We start from the raw sequence: 17,688 nt of genomic DNA on the forward strand, positions 1-17,688 counted from the left end.
TCATCAATTTTTTTTCTGAAAACTGATTCATTTCGGGTCTGGATTTACACATTTTCAGGTTGTGTTTATAAAAATACATAAAATCACTCAGTCAATATTGTTGCAAACGTAAAATCTTTGAGTGGGTCTCTAATTCTTTCCTTGTATTGAAATAATTAAACTGAACAAAAAAGTCAATTCACAGTGACACTGGGAGCAGTTTTGATTTGATAGAGGCTGTTTGTAAGCCCAACGCTAATGCCCCCTAGGGAGGTGAGAGTGGTGGGAGGTGAGAGTGGTCTAGTGGTATAGGTGTCCTCCTCTCACCCAAGAGGTTGTGGGTTCGATCCCCATCAGGGGTACTTTCTCATGGCCTCTCAAAAAAGGACACAGTACTGGTTTCTGCCCAGGAAACGGACTCGAGAGTGATTCTATAAGCTTAGCTTTCGTCACAATCGAGCTAAAATGAATTTGTATATACTAATGCCCCCTAGCTCAAGCGTTTTGTTCCGCTAAAGGTCTTGAAACTAAGTTGTTTGCTTTTGAATTTGGACTCTCATTCAGATTTAGGCTATCTGCTTAATGTTATGACAACTTAAGAATACAGTATGCTCATCTACGATGATTTTTTACTGATTAAGTTAATCAGTAAAGCCTTATTTACTTTAAAAGTACATCTTTTACTCCATTAAATCTATCATTGAACATACGGTACATGAACATGTATGTGTGCTTTAACCACATTTTGAGATGATAGCTAATTTATTTATTTGGTTCTTAAGCCACACTGTCAAGTAAAACATAACTATCTTTGAAAATGTAAATAAATATTTATTTGGAACAAAATAAATATGACAAACAAAATCAATATGTAAAAGCAAAAACACAAATAAATAGTTCACAAAAAGGCAGTCATGTTAAAATTAATGTCTTTTGTGCTTGTAACCTTGATTCTTCATATTGATAATGTTTCTGTAATGTTGGATGTGATTGGTTCTTCTCCATCCAATGAGAGTCCTCCTCTGTGGTGATGACTTTGTAAGCCTGGATTTGGTTAACAGACAGTTTGCCATGTGGTTCTTACATGAGACTAAGGCACATATAAATAGGCATGCCCATTGCCTGGCAAGTTATCATTTCACGCATACGCTCATTGCCTGAAAAACAGAGAAAAAAATGTGTTTTTTTATTCATTTCATAAAAAATATCAAAATGATACAACTTTTCTTCGGCAAAGTTAAGGTTTCATTTTATACTCCTACTTAGCTGATTCTTAACATTTTTTTTTATAATAGTGATGCTATGAAGTGAACTGAAAAAGAAAGCTTTCTTTTTTTAAAAGTATGTGTCCAAGACTATTATCACAAACAATTGTAACACAATTTTCAACCTCTTTGATCATCAAGAAAAAAACATTTACACTCAGTCTTGCCAAATTGTTAAAATGGACCTTAACACTTTGTGATTGCCATGACTATACGAAAAGAAAACAATAAAAATAATAATGCAAATATGACATAGCACCTACCTCCCATTGCCTGCATCATGAGGATATTTCTCATTCCTCCGCCAGCGCCTAGCAGGGCAGCGAGCCCACCCATACCGCCGGCAGACTGTCCTGCCATCGGGTTCTGTCAAATGTGCAAGAACATTGTTAAGATTATGTTTCAGACTCAAGTAAAAGCAGAAAAATCAATATTTTGCTTTATTTATATAACTCAAGAAAAGTTTATGATGAGAAAACTGTTAGTTATATGCAATGTTTCAGAAAGACAAGTGTGTTTGAGAAATGAAATGAATTATTTTTCTTGCAAAGGTAAGGGCCACTTGTATAAGCCTTTTTTAGAACAAGGCATTAAAGTGTATTATATTTCATAGAATTTTATGAATGTTGCAAAAATGATCAAGCTTCTGCATATCAGAAAAAAATGATCTTGTAAAGCTAATAACTAAATGGGTAAAAAGAATCCTGTTTTGTTAGTGTCCCTATCTGTTTTCAAAAACGTTAAGATAGAAAAGTAATACACAAAATGAAGGACAACCCTCCTGTTTTTAACAAATCTCTTAGTTGTTTGGAGTGAAAAAAACAACACTTTAGCAACAGGAAGATGAATTTTACAAAAGAACGTAAGAAAGTAGCAAAAATTATTCAAAATGTCCGCAATACATAGAAAATGAATTAGAAAAAAGTAATACAAAAAAACAGATATTCAGAAGAAATTCAAGCTTTCATGATTATTTAGAATGATGAAGAAAGTACAAAATGACATATAAAAGATGAAGTATTAAAAAGAAGAAATAAAAAAACTTACACTTTGAGCAGACTGAGCTGTTGCCAAGGCAACCAGGCAAGCCAGAAGAACACAGCAGATAACAGCCTTCATGTTGGTAGAAGATGGAGGTTTTGTGGAAACTAAATCCAAGTTAACACTGCTCAGGCCAAGTTGCAACTGTGACAATAGGTCAGAACTGGCCAGTTTATATAGGTGGGATGGGTGAAAGGTCATAAAAATCACACCAGTCCTGTCAGCTGTTGTCTAAGAACATGCACGGAAATTTGCAAAATTTGTCTGGGTTTGTGCATTATTAGCATAGAATGTATTTGGTTTGACACATAAATCACTCAGGGTGTTGATTAAGATGTAAATATTATTATATGTTGACATTGTTGACAGCTCATTAGTGTTTTCAAAATTGTCAAGTCGTCAAGGATGTGGAACTTTATATATTTGATTGACAGTGACTGTTACTGTATCGTGATCTTGTGTAAGTGCAGGTAACGAGGTAAGCTTCATCCATGGAAATCACTCATATTATTTTCCATTATTTCAGTATTTGATGAAATTTATATTCATGTACAGGGAGAAAGTATATTGTTATTTGTACAACATAATTATCTGTCCTTTCCAAATCTAAAATAGCTGATTTACATTGTCGTTTCAGCACAATTAGCATTGAAAAAACTCTTTAATTTCTTGTCTTGAATTCTTCACAGTAATGTTAAAATGCCTTTTGTACACATATATGGCTTTAATTGGTTTCCTTAAATAAACTATAAACTGAAGTTTTTAACACAATAAATTCTTATTTATTTTCATTGCTTTGTTGAAATGCACATTAGTAAATAGTTATATCTTCTGGAAGTGCAGACTTCTGTATTGCCCAAACAAGTGAAGATTTCAGAATCTTTTCTAGCTGTTGAATCCTTATTCCTCATTAATGTCAGAAGCATGCTTCAATGTCATCTCCAGATGTTAGTAAACAGGACAGGGGGACATAACATCATATCTAGTTGTAGGAACCATGAGAGCTTCTGTGTGTGTGACTCCATTTTCAATTGCAGATATCTGATGATGAGGATGACACCCACCCAAATATTGACACGCCCAGCTTGTTCAGGTGGCGCCACCAGGCTCGGGTTGAGAGGATGGAGGAACAGAAGAAAGAGAAGGAAACCTTTAAGTCCGAGTTGACCAGGTATGGTGACATATTACACTTGTTGAGTTATGTTTTGGCGCTGTGGGCCTATAGAACAGAATGCATATTTTTTAGACTAAATTATTTTTAAGTAGAACATCACCCAGGTTAAGGATGTAATATTTATACTTTCCTAAGAAAACAATTGTTTCTTTTGCATGGTGTTTAGTTCATGTTTTTCTTCGTCAAAAAAATATTTTGCTTTAAAGTTTAATTTCTTCAGGAAGTTTATTTTCTTTGTTTCAGTCACCAGCAGAAAATTCAAGATATGAAACAGAAATTGAAAGAAGCCGAAGAAAAGGTAAGTCTTATGACAGAAGAAACAATGTTAATTAACTAGATTTTATCCACCATTCTCTCTGAAGGATTGCAATTATGCCAAATGGAAAGTAATGGAGAAGTGTTGGCATCTGAATGTATGTCACAAATTGAGCTTCTTGGTCTTTATATTAGTATGGCTTTGTTTCCTTTTCATGACAACATTGTACTCATTGTGCAAATGTCACATTATGTGGATATAATTTACAATCAATTATTACATTTAAATTTGAAACTGTTCAGTTTGAACATTTTATTAACTGGGAAAAACTGAGTTGTGTACCCACTCTTGGGCTCTTGTTGTTTTGAGTGTATACATGTAGGTGTCCTTCAAGGTTCCATTCTCAGACCTTTTCTATTTAATAATTTCTGTCTGTGTAAACAATATTACTTCAAAAATAGTTGAGGAACTGTTGCACCTTCAAGTCCTGGACCATCTTAGAATATACATACTGGCTTTGATATCAGGCTCCAAAATCACAAAAATAATTTCTCAATATTAACTCTTTTTTTCCACCTAACAGCTGACTTCAACATAATGTTTGTTATTTCTTATTTTCTTACATAATGGGTTGATAAGCATAATTGTTCAACATTTGTATTAGAAGAGTTATTGCAGAAAGAAATATACTTGAGTATAATCATCAAATGTTATATGCATTAGTAGCTTTATTTAGATATAATAATAGGACTTCAAACAATCAGAATTGATTTCTGTTTCTTTTTTCTTTTTCTATTATAAACAAGATGTAAATATTAAACTCAATTTAGTCATAACCTTAGTATCATGCTGTTTGGGGCCTGGTAGCTGTGTTCTTATGTATATCACATATCCCTGTGTATACTTGCAGAAGGCTCTTGAGGACCTTGATGCCCTGAAGAAAGAGTTGAAAGAAATGGAGCAACAGGAGACGGAGTTTAGGAGGAAGGAGGATGAGTTGAAGAAGAAAGAACGGGTAAGGCACACAGTAGGGCTAGTTCACATTCATGCCCAACTTGTCGGATCTTTATACCCCACTAAAATGGGGGAGGGGTATATAAATTTGCCCTTGTCCGTCCGGAACTTGTGTCGCTCATACCTCCCAAACTGTATCACCTTCAATCAAGAAACCTTAGTGGAATTGTATTATTGATGAAGCTTTGCACCTGGGTTTTGTTTCCCGCTGCACTCAGTAAAACCAGAGATATAGCCCATGCATTATCAAAATTTGGCATTTCTGGACTTGTGTTGCTCAAAAGTCCAAACCCATATTACCTAGAGCCCTGAAACCTTAAGGGAATGTTTATGGGGTGATGAAGTTTGGACCTTGGGTTTAGTGTCCTGCAGCACCTCGTTAAACCAGAGTTATGCCCCTTGATTTAGCAAAAATTGGCATTTCTAAACTTGTGTTGCTCAAAATCTAATACTATATTACCTAGTCATAAAACCGAGTGATGAAGTCGGAGTTATGGCCCTTACATTTGTAAATATTGGCACTTCTGGCTCTCAAAATTTTATCTCTTTTCATGCTTTGTTTTCAGCTTACACCATGGAATGTAGACACTCTTTGCCATGATGGAAAATCCAAAACCGTGAGTACATAATTATTATGTGAAGTGCATACAGCAGAGGGGATGTTAAAGTGTTCAATCTACTGATATGTGTCATATCACTTAAAACCTTCTTTATACATACATTTTTCTTTGATGTTTGCATATAATAATTTTGATGTCACCTGTCAATCATACACGGTACGACCTACTGTCACAGCTGTACTAACCTGGTTTCGGTGATGTCATAAATCATGCAATTAGTATCAGCTGCACTTTTTATACCCTGTCAAGTAAGAGATGTTTTTAAGGAAGATGCAATTTATCATCAGAGCATGTTCTGAATATTAATGATTTCAGTGTGAGGCAGTGTTGGGAAGGTGGTGACCACATAAACGTACATGTTTACATGCTTTGTCAGTGAATTACTCATTAGTTGAAAGTGAAATGATGGTGCCTTTTTAATTTCAAATAGGATGTTTTTTCTTTTTATTCTTCGACTTAACCCCACCAATAATATTTTTCTTATTCTGTAAAGGAAATAAATGAAACGTTTTGCCTCAATAAATGAATTAGACTAAAAATGGAATTGCCGCTAATTTTGAGTTAAAGAATAAAAAGTATGTATTTCATTAAGTATAGGCAGTATAAAGTGACATAAATACATGGAGAAACATTATCATAACAGGAACATGCTTTTATTTTGAAATACATTTCTTCAATAAAAAAACTGTTTTCATTCCCTTTAAATGATAAGAATCTTGTATGAATAGCAGTTCAAAGAAACAGAAGCTCTTTTAACATTATGTAAACTTCCAGCAGTCAGTACTTTCTATCTTCATCTTTTCCCTTTAGTTATCATGATTTTCAAGTGTGGATTTGTCTGCTTTCTTATTACAGATTATCAACAAATATGAAAAAACAGAGGAAGAACTGACGGAAGATGAAAAGGCTGAAAAACAGGTATAAAAGTAAATTCCAAGGATCATACAGAATGAAGCGATACAAACTACTTTTGAAAAGGGTTCTTTTGTGCACATCAGCTAAATATCTAGTAGATAAAGTCTTCCTTTAGCTCTATTATCAAAGGGTTTTACTAAAAAGTATGTGGCTGTTCTATCTGCAAGCTGCAGTAACACACTTCCATGAGAACTGCTGCATCACTTAATCATCAGCTAAATACATGGTAAAGAGAAAAGAAATTAACAGTTTCATTTTTTGTGATGATTTTAAAAAGGTCTTAGAATAATGTAACAAAAGAAACATTTGAAATAAGTGGTGGAATTATATCCTCACAAAACTGTTCTAAAGGGCACCATACAGTTGGTTGATGCCCTGCCAGTCAGACGTTCTTTTGCCGTTTTTGGTGTGAAGTTCTCCAAATATTCAGTACCTTTAACATGACTTTTACTGATAGCCATTTTGGAATAAGTGGAGCGAACCTTTTCAACTGTTATAGAGATTCAACTCTGATGCTTGGTGCACATTATCACCATGATGTGCAGTAGTGCCCGACATAACTTTCATGACTAACAGCTGACTCATCTTAGAGTTACATGCCCTTACACATGATTTTTACGTTTTTTTGCCATTTTGGACATTGTGGAGTGAACTTATCCCAGAGTTTCAGATATATCACTGCTCTATTTGGTTCCATATTATCATAAAGATTGTTCGTACTGCCAAATATTTCATTATCTAAGGTCATTTTGGCTTAGGGTTATGCCCTTGAATATGATTTATGGCTATATTGGAGATTATTGAGCAAATAACTTTCACAGTTTGAGAGGTATCATTCTTCAAGTTGGTACTTTGTACACATTGCCACCATGATGGCAGTGATACTGTTTGGGGTTTTCTATAACATTCACACCAAAATAGCTGATATAATAGCAAACATTCATGTTTCAACATCTTTTTTGCATATACTTGTCAAAGTGTTAACTGGCGGGTTTTGTACAGATGTTTTATGTTTATGCCTACTGTTAACAGTTACTTGTCAATGCGTTAAAGTTAAGTCATTTTTGTTTATATCTAAATCAAACTTTTACATTAGTTTGATATTCATAAGAGCTTTGTTCCTTTCTAAAACCAGCCAAATCCTACAATGAATCACATTTTTACTTTTTCAGTTGAATTTCAACAAAAACCACAAGGCTGACATGAAAAAGTTTGGAATGTTCAGCAAATATGATGACAGCCAGGAGTTCTTGATGAGCCACCCTGAACTGGCCTGTGAGGAGACGGCTAACTACCTCGTCCTCTGGTGTATTGACCTGGAGATTGAAGAGGTAATTTGTTTTAAATTATGATATATTTTTAGCTCGACTATTCGAAGAATATGGTGAGCTATACTACTCACCCAAGCGTCGCGTCACACCTTGGTTAAGGTTTTGCGTGCAAGCACACATAGGTTAATATCTCAGCAACTTCTTGAGGTTTTGCATTGAGACTTGATACAATGGTACTCAACCATCCAACCTACTTAATTAACCAAGTTAGATAACTCTAGTTTGCATTTAATGTAAATAATTGCCCTTTATTATTCAACTAAGATATTCTGGTTAAGGTTTTGCGAGCAAGCACACAAAGGTTAATATCTCAACAACTACTTGAGGTGTTGCATTAAGACTTTATACAATGGTACTCAACCATCCAACCTACTTAATTAAGCAAGTTAGATAAATCTAGTTTGCATTATATTCAAATAATGGCCCCTTTTTTAGACATTGAAATTCTGGTTAAAGTTTTGCTTGTTACCACTTTTAAGTCAATACCTCAGCGAATACATCATGTATTGCATTGAAACTTTACACACATGCTCCCAACCATTTAACCTTCTTCTTTAATCAAGTAAGATAACTCTATCTTTCATATTAAATAATTGTTTACCCCTTTATTATGTGACTTAATTCTGGTTAAGGTCTTGCATGTTAACACACATAGGATAATATCTCAGCAACGACTTGATGTATTGCATTGAGACTTTATACAAATGGTATTCAACCACCCAACGTAATTGAATAACCAAGTTAGATAACTGTATTTTGCAAATAATGGCCCTTTATTATTAGACTAAAATTTCTGGTTAAAATGTTCCATGTAACCACATTTATGTTAATATCTCAGCACATCATGAATTGCATTGAAATCTAATCTGACAGTGATCCATGCATGTTTCGCCAAAAAAATTCAATCCTTACACTGAAAAGCGGTGGAATAGTCGAGCGCGCTTTCTCTGAGACAGCTCTTGTTAATTTCATTTTATGTTAAGAAGATTTTTTGCAGAACACTTTTGAAACAACCTTCACCGAGCTTGTGTGTTAGATGACTGCCAACTACCCTGTTTTCTGCCACGTTGATCATTAAAGTAAAGAGGAATGTGGTGTTCATTTCTTTTTGTGGATTTGGTAGAAAGGAAAAGCTTTAAACGATTCAAACATCCTTTTATAAATACATGAATAGACTGCTAACTACCATGTTTCCGATGCACTGTTCTGGAAATTGAGAAGATAATGGACATCAAAAACATATTAACAGGGTCACAATAGTAGTATGTGAGTTGATGGCTATCATTTGAATCTTCTGACCTGAAATCATGAAACCTGATGGTGAAATATGGGAGGTAAATTCTTTTCAGGGTGTTTAGCATAAAGAAATTTTGAATGCTTAGTGTGTGTGTACAAATCTATTTAAGTACAGGTAGCCTCTGGTTCATTGACAATCAGATTGAGGAGGTAAGCGGTTGGTTATCTTATGTGAGAAACTCTTTTTTAAACGCATGGAATGTTATACACAGCCAAGTAAGTGCATGATGGTGTATAAGTATAAGAGCTGTTTTTTATGACGCCTTTAATGCAAAGTTATTTTGCATAGTTTATAATCTTTAATTTCTTCTGACTTATGTTTTTTTATTTTTTCAAATCGGTCCAAAAATTCTCCATTCCAGAAACATGCGTTGATGGCACAGGTGGCTCACCAGACCATTGTGATGCAGTTTATCTTGGAGCTAGCCAGGACAATGAAGATTGACCCTCGCGGATGTATTAAACCTTTCTTTACTAGGTGGGACACCAAGGAGTTAGCTTCTTTGTTTTTCAAAATGATAAGAGTTGAGGTGTTGTCATAGACATTATTGTTCAGAAACTTGGCCATTTAGGAAATCTTCAAGATATTTACATGAAACTTATAACACATATCACATATGATAAAATCTATTAGTGAAGGCAAACAATTCTGGCTTAAATGATTGTTGAATTAAGGGTCTTGACCAAATGGGGAAAATTGACATGTGTTGGGATCTGCTTTGTTCCAAAGGAAACAGTCAAGAGTATTGTCAAACCTGTAGTCCAGGTATTGTCATGGTAAGTTGCATCCACCTTGTAGTCATACAAAACCCTGACTATAGCACCATCACTGTTCTTGCTAGTCAAATAAAACTTGAAGCTTATGATAACTAAAAAAATATGCAGATCTTAAGCTTGTCTCTTCACCCAAGATAAAATTGATTGATTATCGAGTATGCCTCTTCTTCAACCTAGAGACAAAAGATGACTTAGTTCCCTTGTTGTGCTCATGTCTGAAAGATGTTACTGATGTAAGTTCAAATATTTCATTGATGCAATTTCTGTAACTTACTGATTCTATAGAAGAGACCTTATATTAACCACTGCTATACTACTAATGTTCCAGAATCAAGCAGGCTCAGAAGGAGTACATGGACGCATTCAATGACGAGCTGAACGGCTTCAAGGAGCGGATACGGACACGGGCAAAACAAAAGATAGAGGAGGCCATCAAAGAACATGAAGAGGTAGGCTGGCAATACAGGGTGATATCATTTGTTTGAAGTTTAGTATTTGGATTGGAGAAATATAAAGTGAGATTGTTGTAATTTATACATTTAAAAATAAAAGACAATGATATGGCTTCAAATGTTAGGTCACTTAAATGGCTTACAGTGTAATGTCATATTGATAGAGAACAATGTAATGTCACTTGAAAGGCAGTGAAAGGATTACAATGTTATGTCACTTAAAAAGATTGCATTGTAATGTCACTAAAAAGGCAGAAAAAGGATTACAATGTTATGTCACTCAAAGGGCTAACAATGTAATGTCACTTAAATGGCTTTAAATGTAATGTCACTGATTCTGATGACCAATGTTTATAGTACTCACTCCTGGCAAATGATGCAGACAGGAGCAGCATGATAGAAAGCCCCGCTCATCTTCATTCAAATCATGCACCATAGTAGCACCATAGTAATAATAACATCAGGATTTGGAAATTTGTGGCTAAATAAAGAAAATGTTAATTACTATATTTTTAATAGAAAGACTTCCCTTGCATAACAGACAAGTGTTTCTTTATTTTTACCGTACCTGGAAATTTCTGTCTTCCCTATTCTGGGTAAGACAACTCTCGTGCCTAAATGCGCCATTTTAGATTAGGGCTATTCCATTTAAACATATAACCCCCGGGGAGAAGGCACTTTTAAATTATGCCACCCCACTACAGAAGCAAATTTACCCTAGATGGCACCAAATTAGGGAAAAAGGGCACCCACCTATATACCATTTAAAAAATTGCCTTCCCTCTGTGGGTTATATGTTTTACTGGAATAACCCTTAATATATAAATGGATAATGATGCTCAATTGATGTTTTAGATGGGGCACAGTCAAAATGATATTGTTAAAAATATATGAAGAAGATTTTTTAAAACCTTAAAACAGTATTGTCTCCGGAAATATATGATGTTAAAATTATAGCTTGTCATGACATTGACATCAGTAAACAACTATGCACACACACTTTACAGTATAAAACAGTATTCCATGTCCAATACTCGTCAAACCTCATGCATATGAAAGATACTATTACTCTATGTTTTGAACAAAAACTGAATAATGTTCCTTGTTTCACAGGAGGAGAGGCAGAAGCGGCTTGGTCCGGGAGGTCTGGATCCTGTGGAGGTGTTTGAGTCTCTGCCTGATGTAAGTAGTGGAGGCGTATGTAACCACTCAGTAGTGTGTCTGTGTGGGTATGACATGTTTGATAGGGATAAATTTCTCATTTTGGGTTTCACATACTCTTGAATAAAGTTGTTTTTTTTGTAGATCATATTTGGATTTTTATGCCCCCACAAAGTGGCGGCATATAGGGTTGCCCTTGTCCGTACGTACGTCTGTCCGTCTGTCTGTCTGTCTGTCTGTCTGTACGTACGTACGTCCCGAAGATTGTTTCCGATCTAATTCTTGAAAACCGTTTGTCCAATCCTCACCAAACTTTAAACACATGTTTGTGACCATAATATCTTGATCAAGTTCGATAGTCATGGAAATCGCTTTAGTCATTTAGGAGTTACGGCCCTTTTTTGCCAAAAATACTTCAAAAATATATGTTCCCAATCTAATTCTTGAAAACTGTTTGTCCAATCCTCACCAAACTTTAAACACATGTTTGTGACCATAATATCTTGATCAAGTTCGATAGTCATGGAAATCGCTTTAGTCATTTAGGAGTTACGGCCCTTTTTTGCCAAAAATACTTCAAAAATATATGTTTCCAATCTAATTCTTGAAAACTGTTTGTCCAATCCTCACCAAACTTTAAACACATGTTTGAGACCATAATATCTTGATCAAGTTCGATAGTCATGGAAATCGCTTTAGTCATTTAGGAGTTACAGCCCTTTTTTGCCAAAAATACTTCAAAAATATATGTTTCCACTAATTCTTGAAAAGTATGTGTCCAATGTGGATCCAACAAGTTTTTTCCTGCCTGAATGGCGCCATATAACCTATACAGTCTTGCGATGCCGTAAAACCCAACTCAACTCAACTTATCCTATATGTGCAGTCTCCTGAATAATCATTATGGCTTATTTTCTGTGACAAAAAATCGAAGTGGGGGCATCCGTGTCCTATGGACACATTTCTAGTCATTCCAATATTTCTTAAATTTTGACTTTTTTCATGTGTGTTTTGTTTTTAAAAATGAAATTCAAATTATAAATAATCCTTACAGTGTCTGTTGTGAGATCCTAAATCATATATTTCATAGAACATATCATATGGTAGTGTTAAACAATTATTCCACTTCGGTGAGGTTGATATGGTGATCTATCGCCCTATATGGTAGTTTAAACAATTATTCCACTTCAGTGAGGTTGATATGGTGATCTATCGCCCTATATGGTAGTTTAAACAATTATTCCACTTCAGTGAGGTTGATATGGTGATCTATCGCCCTATACTGGAAGTGCAACATTTGTTTCATAATTAAAGATGCACTCATACTCCCAAATAAGATTTACCATAATTAACACTATTGTTTAAAAATACCAAAAAGGATGAATGAATGTCACAAACAATGATTGTAATGAAGGCTACCGAGTTAAGCTGCGTTTAATGAGACAATAGTAAATCACAGTAAATCTTTTAGCATTAACCAATCATTTAATATTTTCGTGTTTTCAGCTATTAAAAAAACTGTTACAATCTTGCTATCAGTAATTAATATTTTTCTTAAATGCATTATTCAGTAAGTAGTTAAAGGTTTATAATTCAAAAATTGAGTTTGTTATGTATGTAATTGATTTTGAATAAGAGTTTCACTTTAAATACAATGATAAGAACCTTTTATCATTTTAGATGAAAATCAAATTTTTAAACAAAACAAATTTAACTTTCATGTTGAAATCCCTGTTAACTATAAAAGAAATATTTACTCCCATCTATTTGCTGTATGATGGCTCTCCACTATTGAGAATGATACCCTCCAAAGAAAAATCATTTCGAGAAAATTTCTCGCTTGGTTTACAAGTTATTTTGATGCATATTCTAAGGTTTAGCGGCATTCGGTTTATCCACTTGGCTGTTTTCTTTATCAGTTGACAGCAAAATAGTATTATGCCACCATGTTATTTAAATCAAGATGTGACACATTCTCATTAAAATCATATCGTGACATTCACTTCATTTCATTATGGTATGTACACATAGCGTACTGTTGTGAAGTTTTTGGGGATCTGATTTTAAAGAGATTGTATGTGACATACATGTAGTAACAATTTATACTCAGACAAGTGATTTCAAATGAGGGCAGTTTCATTGAAGTCAATACATGCTTTAGGATTAGCCCTTGATTCAATAGGACTATTTATAGGAAATTATGTGACCATGTTTAATCAAATAAGAATCACAACCAGTATGATTAAATAATAAAACATAATTAAATAGTTAAACATTCCTTCCAAATTTCTTATGCAAGACATGAAGGATTGCTTTTGGGGTACATTTATATTGCAGTTCATGAGGAATTGCTTTGAGAGTACATTTATATTGCAGGTCATGAAGGATTGCTTTGAGGGTACATTTCTATTGCAGGTCATGAATGATTGCTTTGAGAGTACATTTCTATTGCAGGTCATGAATAGTGAACATTTATATTGCATGTCATGAAGGATTGCTTTGGGGGTACATTTATATTGCAGGTCATGAAGGATTGCTTTGAGGGTACATTTCTATTGCAGGTCATGAAGGATTGCTTTGAGAGTACATTTTTATTGCAGGTCATGAATAGTGAACATTTAAAATGCATGTCATGAAGGATTGCTTTGGGGGGTACATTTAAATTGCAGGTCATGAGGAATTGCTTTGAGAGTACATTTATAATGCAGGTCATGAAGGATTGCTTTGAGGGTACATTTCTATTGCAGGTCATGAAGGATTGCTTTGAGAGTACATTTTTATTGCAGGTCATGAATAGTGAACATTTATATTGCAGGTCCTGAAGGATTGCTTTGGGGGTACATTTAAATTGCAGGTCATGAGGAATTGCTATGAGAGTACATTTCTAATGCAGGTCATGAAGGATTGCTTTGAGAGTACATTTATATTGAGGTCATGAGGAATTGCTTTGAGAGTACATTTATATTGCACGTCATGAATAATTTCTTTAAGGGTACATTTCTATTGCAGTTCATGAAGGATTGCTTTGAGGGTACATTTATATTGCATGTCATGAAGGATTGCTTTGAGGGTACATTTCTATTGCAGGTCATGAAGGATTGCTTTGAGGGTACATTTATATTGCATGTCATGAAGGATTGCTTTGAGAGTACATTTATATTGCAGGTCATGAAGGATTGCTTTGAGGGTACATTTCTATTGCAGGTCATGAAGGATTGCTTTGAGAGTACATTTCTATTGCATGTCATGAAGGATTGCTTTGAGTGTACATTTCTATTGCAGGTCATGAAGGATTGCTTTGAGGGTACATTTATATTGCATGTCATAAGGGATTGCTTTGAGAGTACATTTCTATTGCATGTCATGAAGGATTGCTTTGAGGGTACATTTCTATTGCAGGTCATGAAGGATTGCTTTGAGAAGAAGGACATTGAGATGTTGAAGAAGGTTGTGGTTGAGATGCCGAAGGAGGACGCTGAATATCACATAAAACGGTGTGTTGACTCTGGACTCTGGGTGCCAGGAGGAGCGGAGGGGGAAGGGGAGGAGGGAGCAGAAGAGGAGGGAGCAAAGGAGGAGGGGGAGGGGAAAGAGAAAGATGAGATTTATGAAGAAGTAAAGTGAATTGAGAAGAGAAATGTTGCAAATTTCTGAATGTGATGTTTGGTAGCTATATCATGTACTATGTTAAGAAATATTTTGCGTCTTAAATGTCAAACGAAAAAATTCAGAGAAATTGATTGTCAGGATTATGGTTTAAAAATCACTGAATCCTAAGACTTATTGGAAAAAATGTTGTCATTTCAATATAAGTATCTATCATGTGTTTCCGGTACGGATAAAAAATCGGACCTGAGGGTACGCGTGTAAGCCGGTTAAGAGGCTTGCCGAGTTACCGGTCACGCAGCGTGCCCGAGGGTCCGATTTTTCGATCCGAACCGGAAAAACATGATTGATATTTTTTCTTGCATACCTAAGATTATGAATTTGTGGAAAAAATGACGTAAAAATTGCACTTTTGTACATTTCACCAAAAAGTGTGTGCGATGTTGTGACACACAGTGTACTGACGTCATAAAACGCAGTAATTTTAAATAACTAAAAATTGTGTGTTTTACGATTATTTTCAATTTTAGTTTAAAGACTTGCATACATATATATTTGATTGCGTTTTTTTGAAATTGCATACTATTATTTTCATAAACCATGCAATAAAAGAAATAAGAAGTGGCGCGTTGTTTCGCATGACTCATCTTACATGGGGTATGTAAGATGGGCTTTTCCAGCACTGGCCACATGACCGGAAACACACGTCCGGTATGCAAGAGTTTACAATATGACATGGACAAACATGTAGGATAATAACATTGAAATTCTTTTACCATAGAATACCATTATATTCTTTTTGCCAGTTTCACATAAAATTATTATACTTTTTAATTCTACAAAAAGTTTGCAATTTTCGTTAGATTTTGCAGTTGGTGAGAACCTTATACAAGTGTTATCTCATGTCATATCACTAGATATAAGTATTTACAGTGTTGATATCACATTATTACAACTATTCAACATTTTGCATGAGTTTTTGTTTGTGTTGTATTGGAAGTTAAGGAAGTCAACCATAACACACTTTCATGTCCTTCCATATGTCATTGGTGTTAAATTGGCCTAGGAATATGGAATATTGCTTTGTTGTAGCTTTGATGTTGATAATAAATAGTAAAAAATAGATATAAGTTGTATAAGGAGATGTATTTTGATATGGTGTTTATGGAACGCAGATGAGATCAAGCGTTGCATGTTAGTAGATCTATAGTATGCATGAGTTACACATCTTGCATGCCATAATACTTGCTACTGTTGATGATTGTTGTTAAGTCTGTACAAATGTCACAAATGGCAACCAGTTAGAAAAAAAATATTCCCTCATCTTTGTATTTATTTATTTATCATACTGGTTAAACTTCAATTCACTGATTTCCCTTTATGACCAACATTGACTAGGATCTTGGTTGATAGGTTCCCAGACTTCTCAACCAATCATAAAATCACTAAATCAGCAAATCCAATTAAAAGGATTAAGCCTTATCCCACTATTTGACATTTATTGTCTAATCTTTGAAGAGTTTCAAGTCAAATTATTTGAATTACCACAAAATCCAGTAAAATCATGTTTTAATAAGGTTTCTTAAGCTAATTTATGTCTCTTGCCTTTATTTTAGAAATTTTGATAGAAATAACACTAAGAAAAATCCCTTTGTTTGCCTGATCTTAGATTTTTGCTATCTATTACAGCAATTTTGATCTTGAAAAGTGTATTGACTATTCATAATGCAGGTTGAGCCATGTTCCATTCATAAACTTTGTATCATTTTTTTGTTTATATGTTGCTGTTCTCAAATCCTATCATTTAAGGACATTATCGTTGATGGTTGATGATTGTATAGCATGTTGTTTAAGAATGTTTTGTTTCTGTTTAAATTGAATTGTACATAAATATGTTAACAGTGATGTGCTGAATCAATGAAGTCATATTTACATGTTTATTGTACAAATTTCATATTCTTAAATGTTTCATCACTCTTGAATAAATTTCATTACAAATGTTTGATTGTGTTGCTATCATATACTTATAATCCCATTCTGTTGTTTCTTCACAACATTTTGAAGAGAAGGATAAATAACACATGAACCACCAGAAGCAATAATCCAATATCAATTGAATGACATTTTTTTTAGAATGGAAGTCATTCTTTAATCGAGATAAAAAAAATCTGTGAAAAAAGACACTAAAATGCTAAATGGAAGAGTGCGGAAGGCGTGTCTCTGTGTAGAGACATTTAAGCGTATTGAATAACTGCATTCCAGGTTAATTTAGTTATAAACCTATTAGATCTTGTGTGAATGAACACTTAAGTAAGGAATTTTCCGCATTTTATGTCTTAATGGTAGTACTTTCAAAACTGAGCTATCTATTTGGGGAAAAAACATTGCTGTATCCGTTTTTTCATAGCTGAGCAAGAAAATATGTTAATCACAAGATGGTTGTGATGGGATAAACAAGAAAATCGTACCTAGTAAGTCGTACCTCTATGAAGTTGTACCATACTTGGGGAACTGGTCACATGTGTATTTTTTTCTTTAGATACTAAGTGTTAACAATATGGTGGAATGGAACAATATTTGGTTTTGGACTTTTAGTGAATGTTTATTACACTAAATGTCTAAACTTTAAAAATTGTGTGCCATTATACTAAATTTTCTTAACTTAAAAAACCTTGGAATAGATATATTTTATTCTTATCTTTCATAAAGTTTTAATATGTAACATAAAATAATCAGAAGACTTCTCCAAAAATGATGCAACTTCGAAATGGTGTATCTTTGTGTTATTACGACTTCTCTTG

The 17,688-nt window shown here is 34.2% G+C and overlaps 1 protein-coding gene across 2 annotated transcripts; it reads left to right on the forward strand.

Moving 5' to 3' along the window:
* The first annotated feature begins 3,299 nt into the window (after positions 1–3,299).
* Positions 3,300–16,889, forward strand: LOC128238135 (hsp90 co-chaperone Cdc37-like). Of its 2 annotated transcripts, none has more exons than XM_052953712.1 (10): positions 3,300–3,456; positions 3,703–3,757; positions 4,626–4,730; positions 5,296–5,346; positions 6,205–6,267; positions 7,437–7,595; positions 9,254–9,369; positions 9,997–10,117; positions 11,234–11,302; positions 13,658–13,899. In XM_052953712.1, the coding sequence occupies exons 1-10, from the start codon at positions 3,407–3,409 to the stop codon at positions 13,769–13,771; spliced, it is 903 nt and encodes a 300-aa protein (XP_052809672.1). In that variant the 5' UTR covers positions 3,300–3,406; the 3' UTR covers positions 13,772–13,899. The 2 variants fall into 2 exon arrangements, with proteins under 2 accessions (XP_052809672.1, XP_052809671.1); XM_052953711.1 differs by lacking the exon at positions 13,658–13,899 and adding an exon at positions 14,681–16,889 and having other exon boundaries at positions 3,302–3,456.
* The last annotated feature ends 799 nt before the right edge of the window (positions 16,890–17,688 follow it).

The sequence above is a fragment of the Mya arenaria genome, chromosome 6 (genome assembly GCF_026914265.1).
Source record: "Mya arenaria isolate MELC-2E11 chromosome 6, ASM2691426v1".
Classification (NCBI taxonomy): domain Eukaryota; kingdom Metazoa; phylum Mollusca; class Bivalvia; order Myida; family Myidae; genus Mya; species Mya arenaria.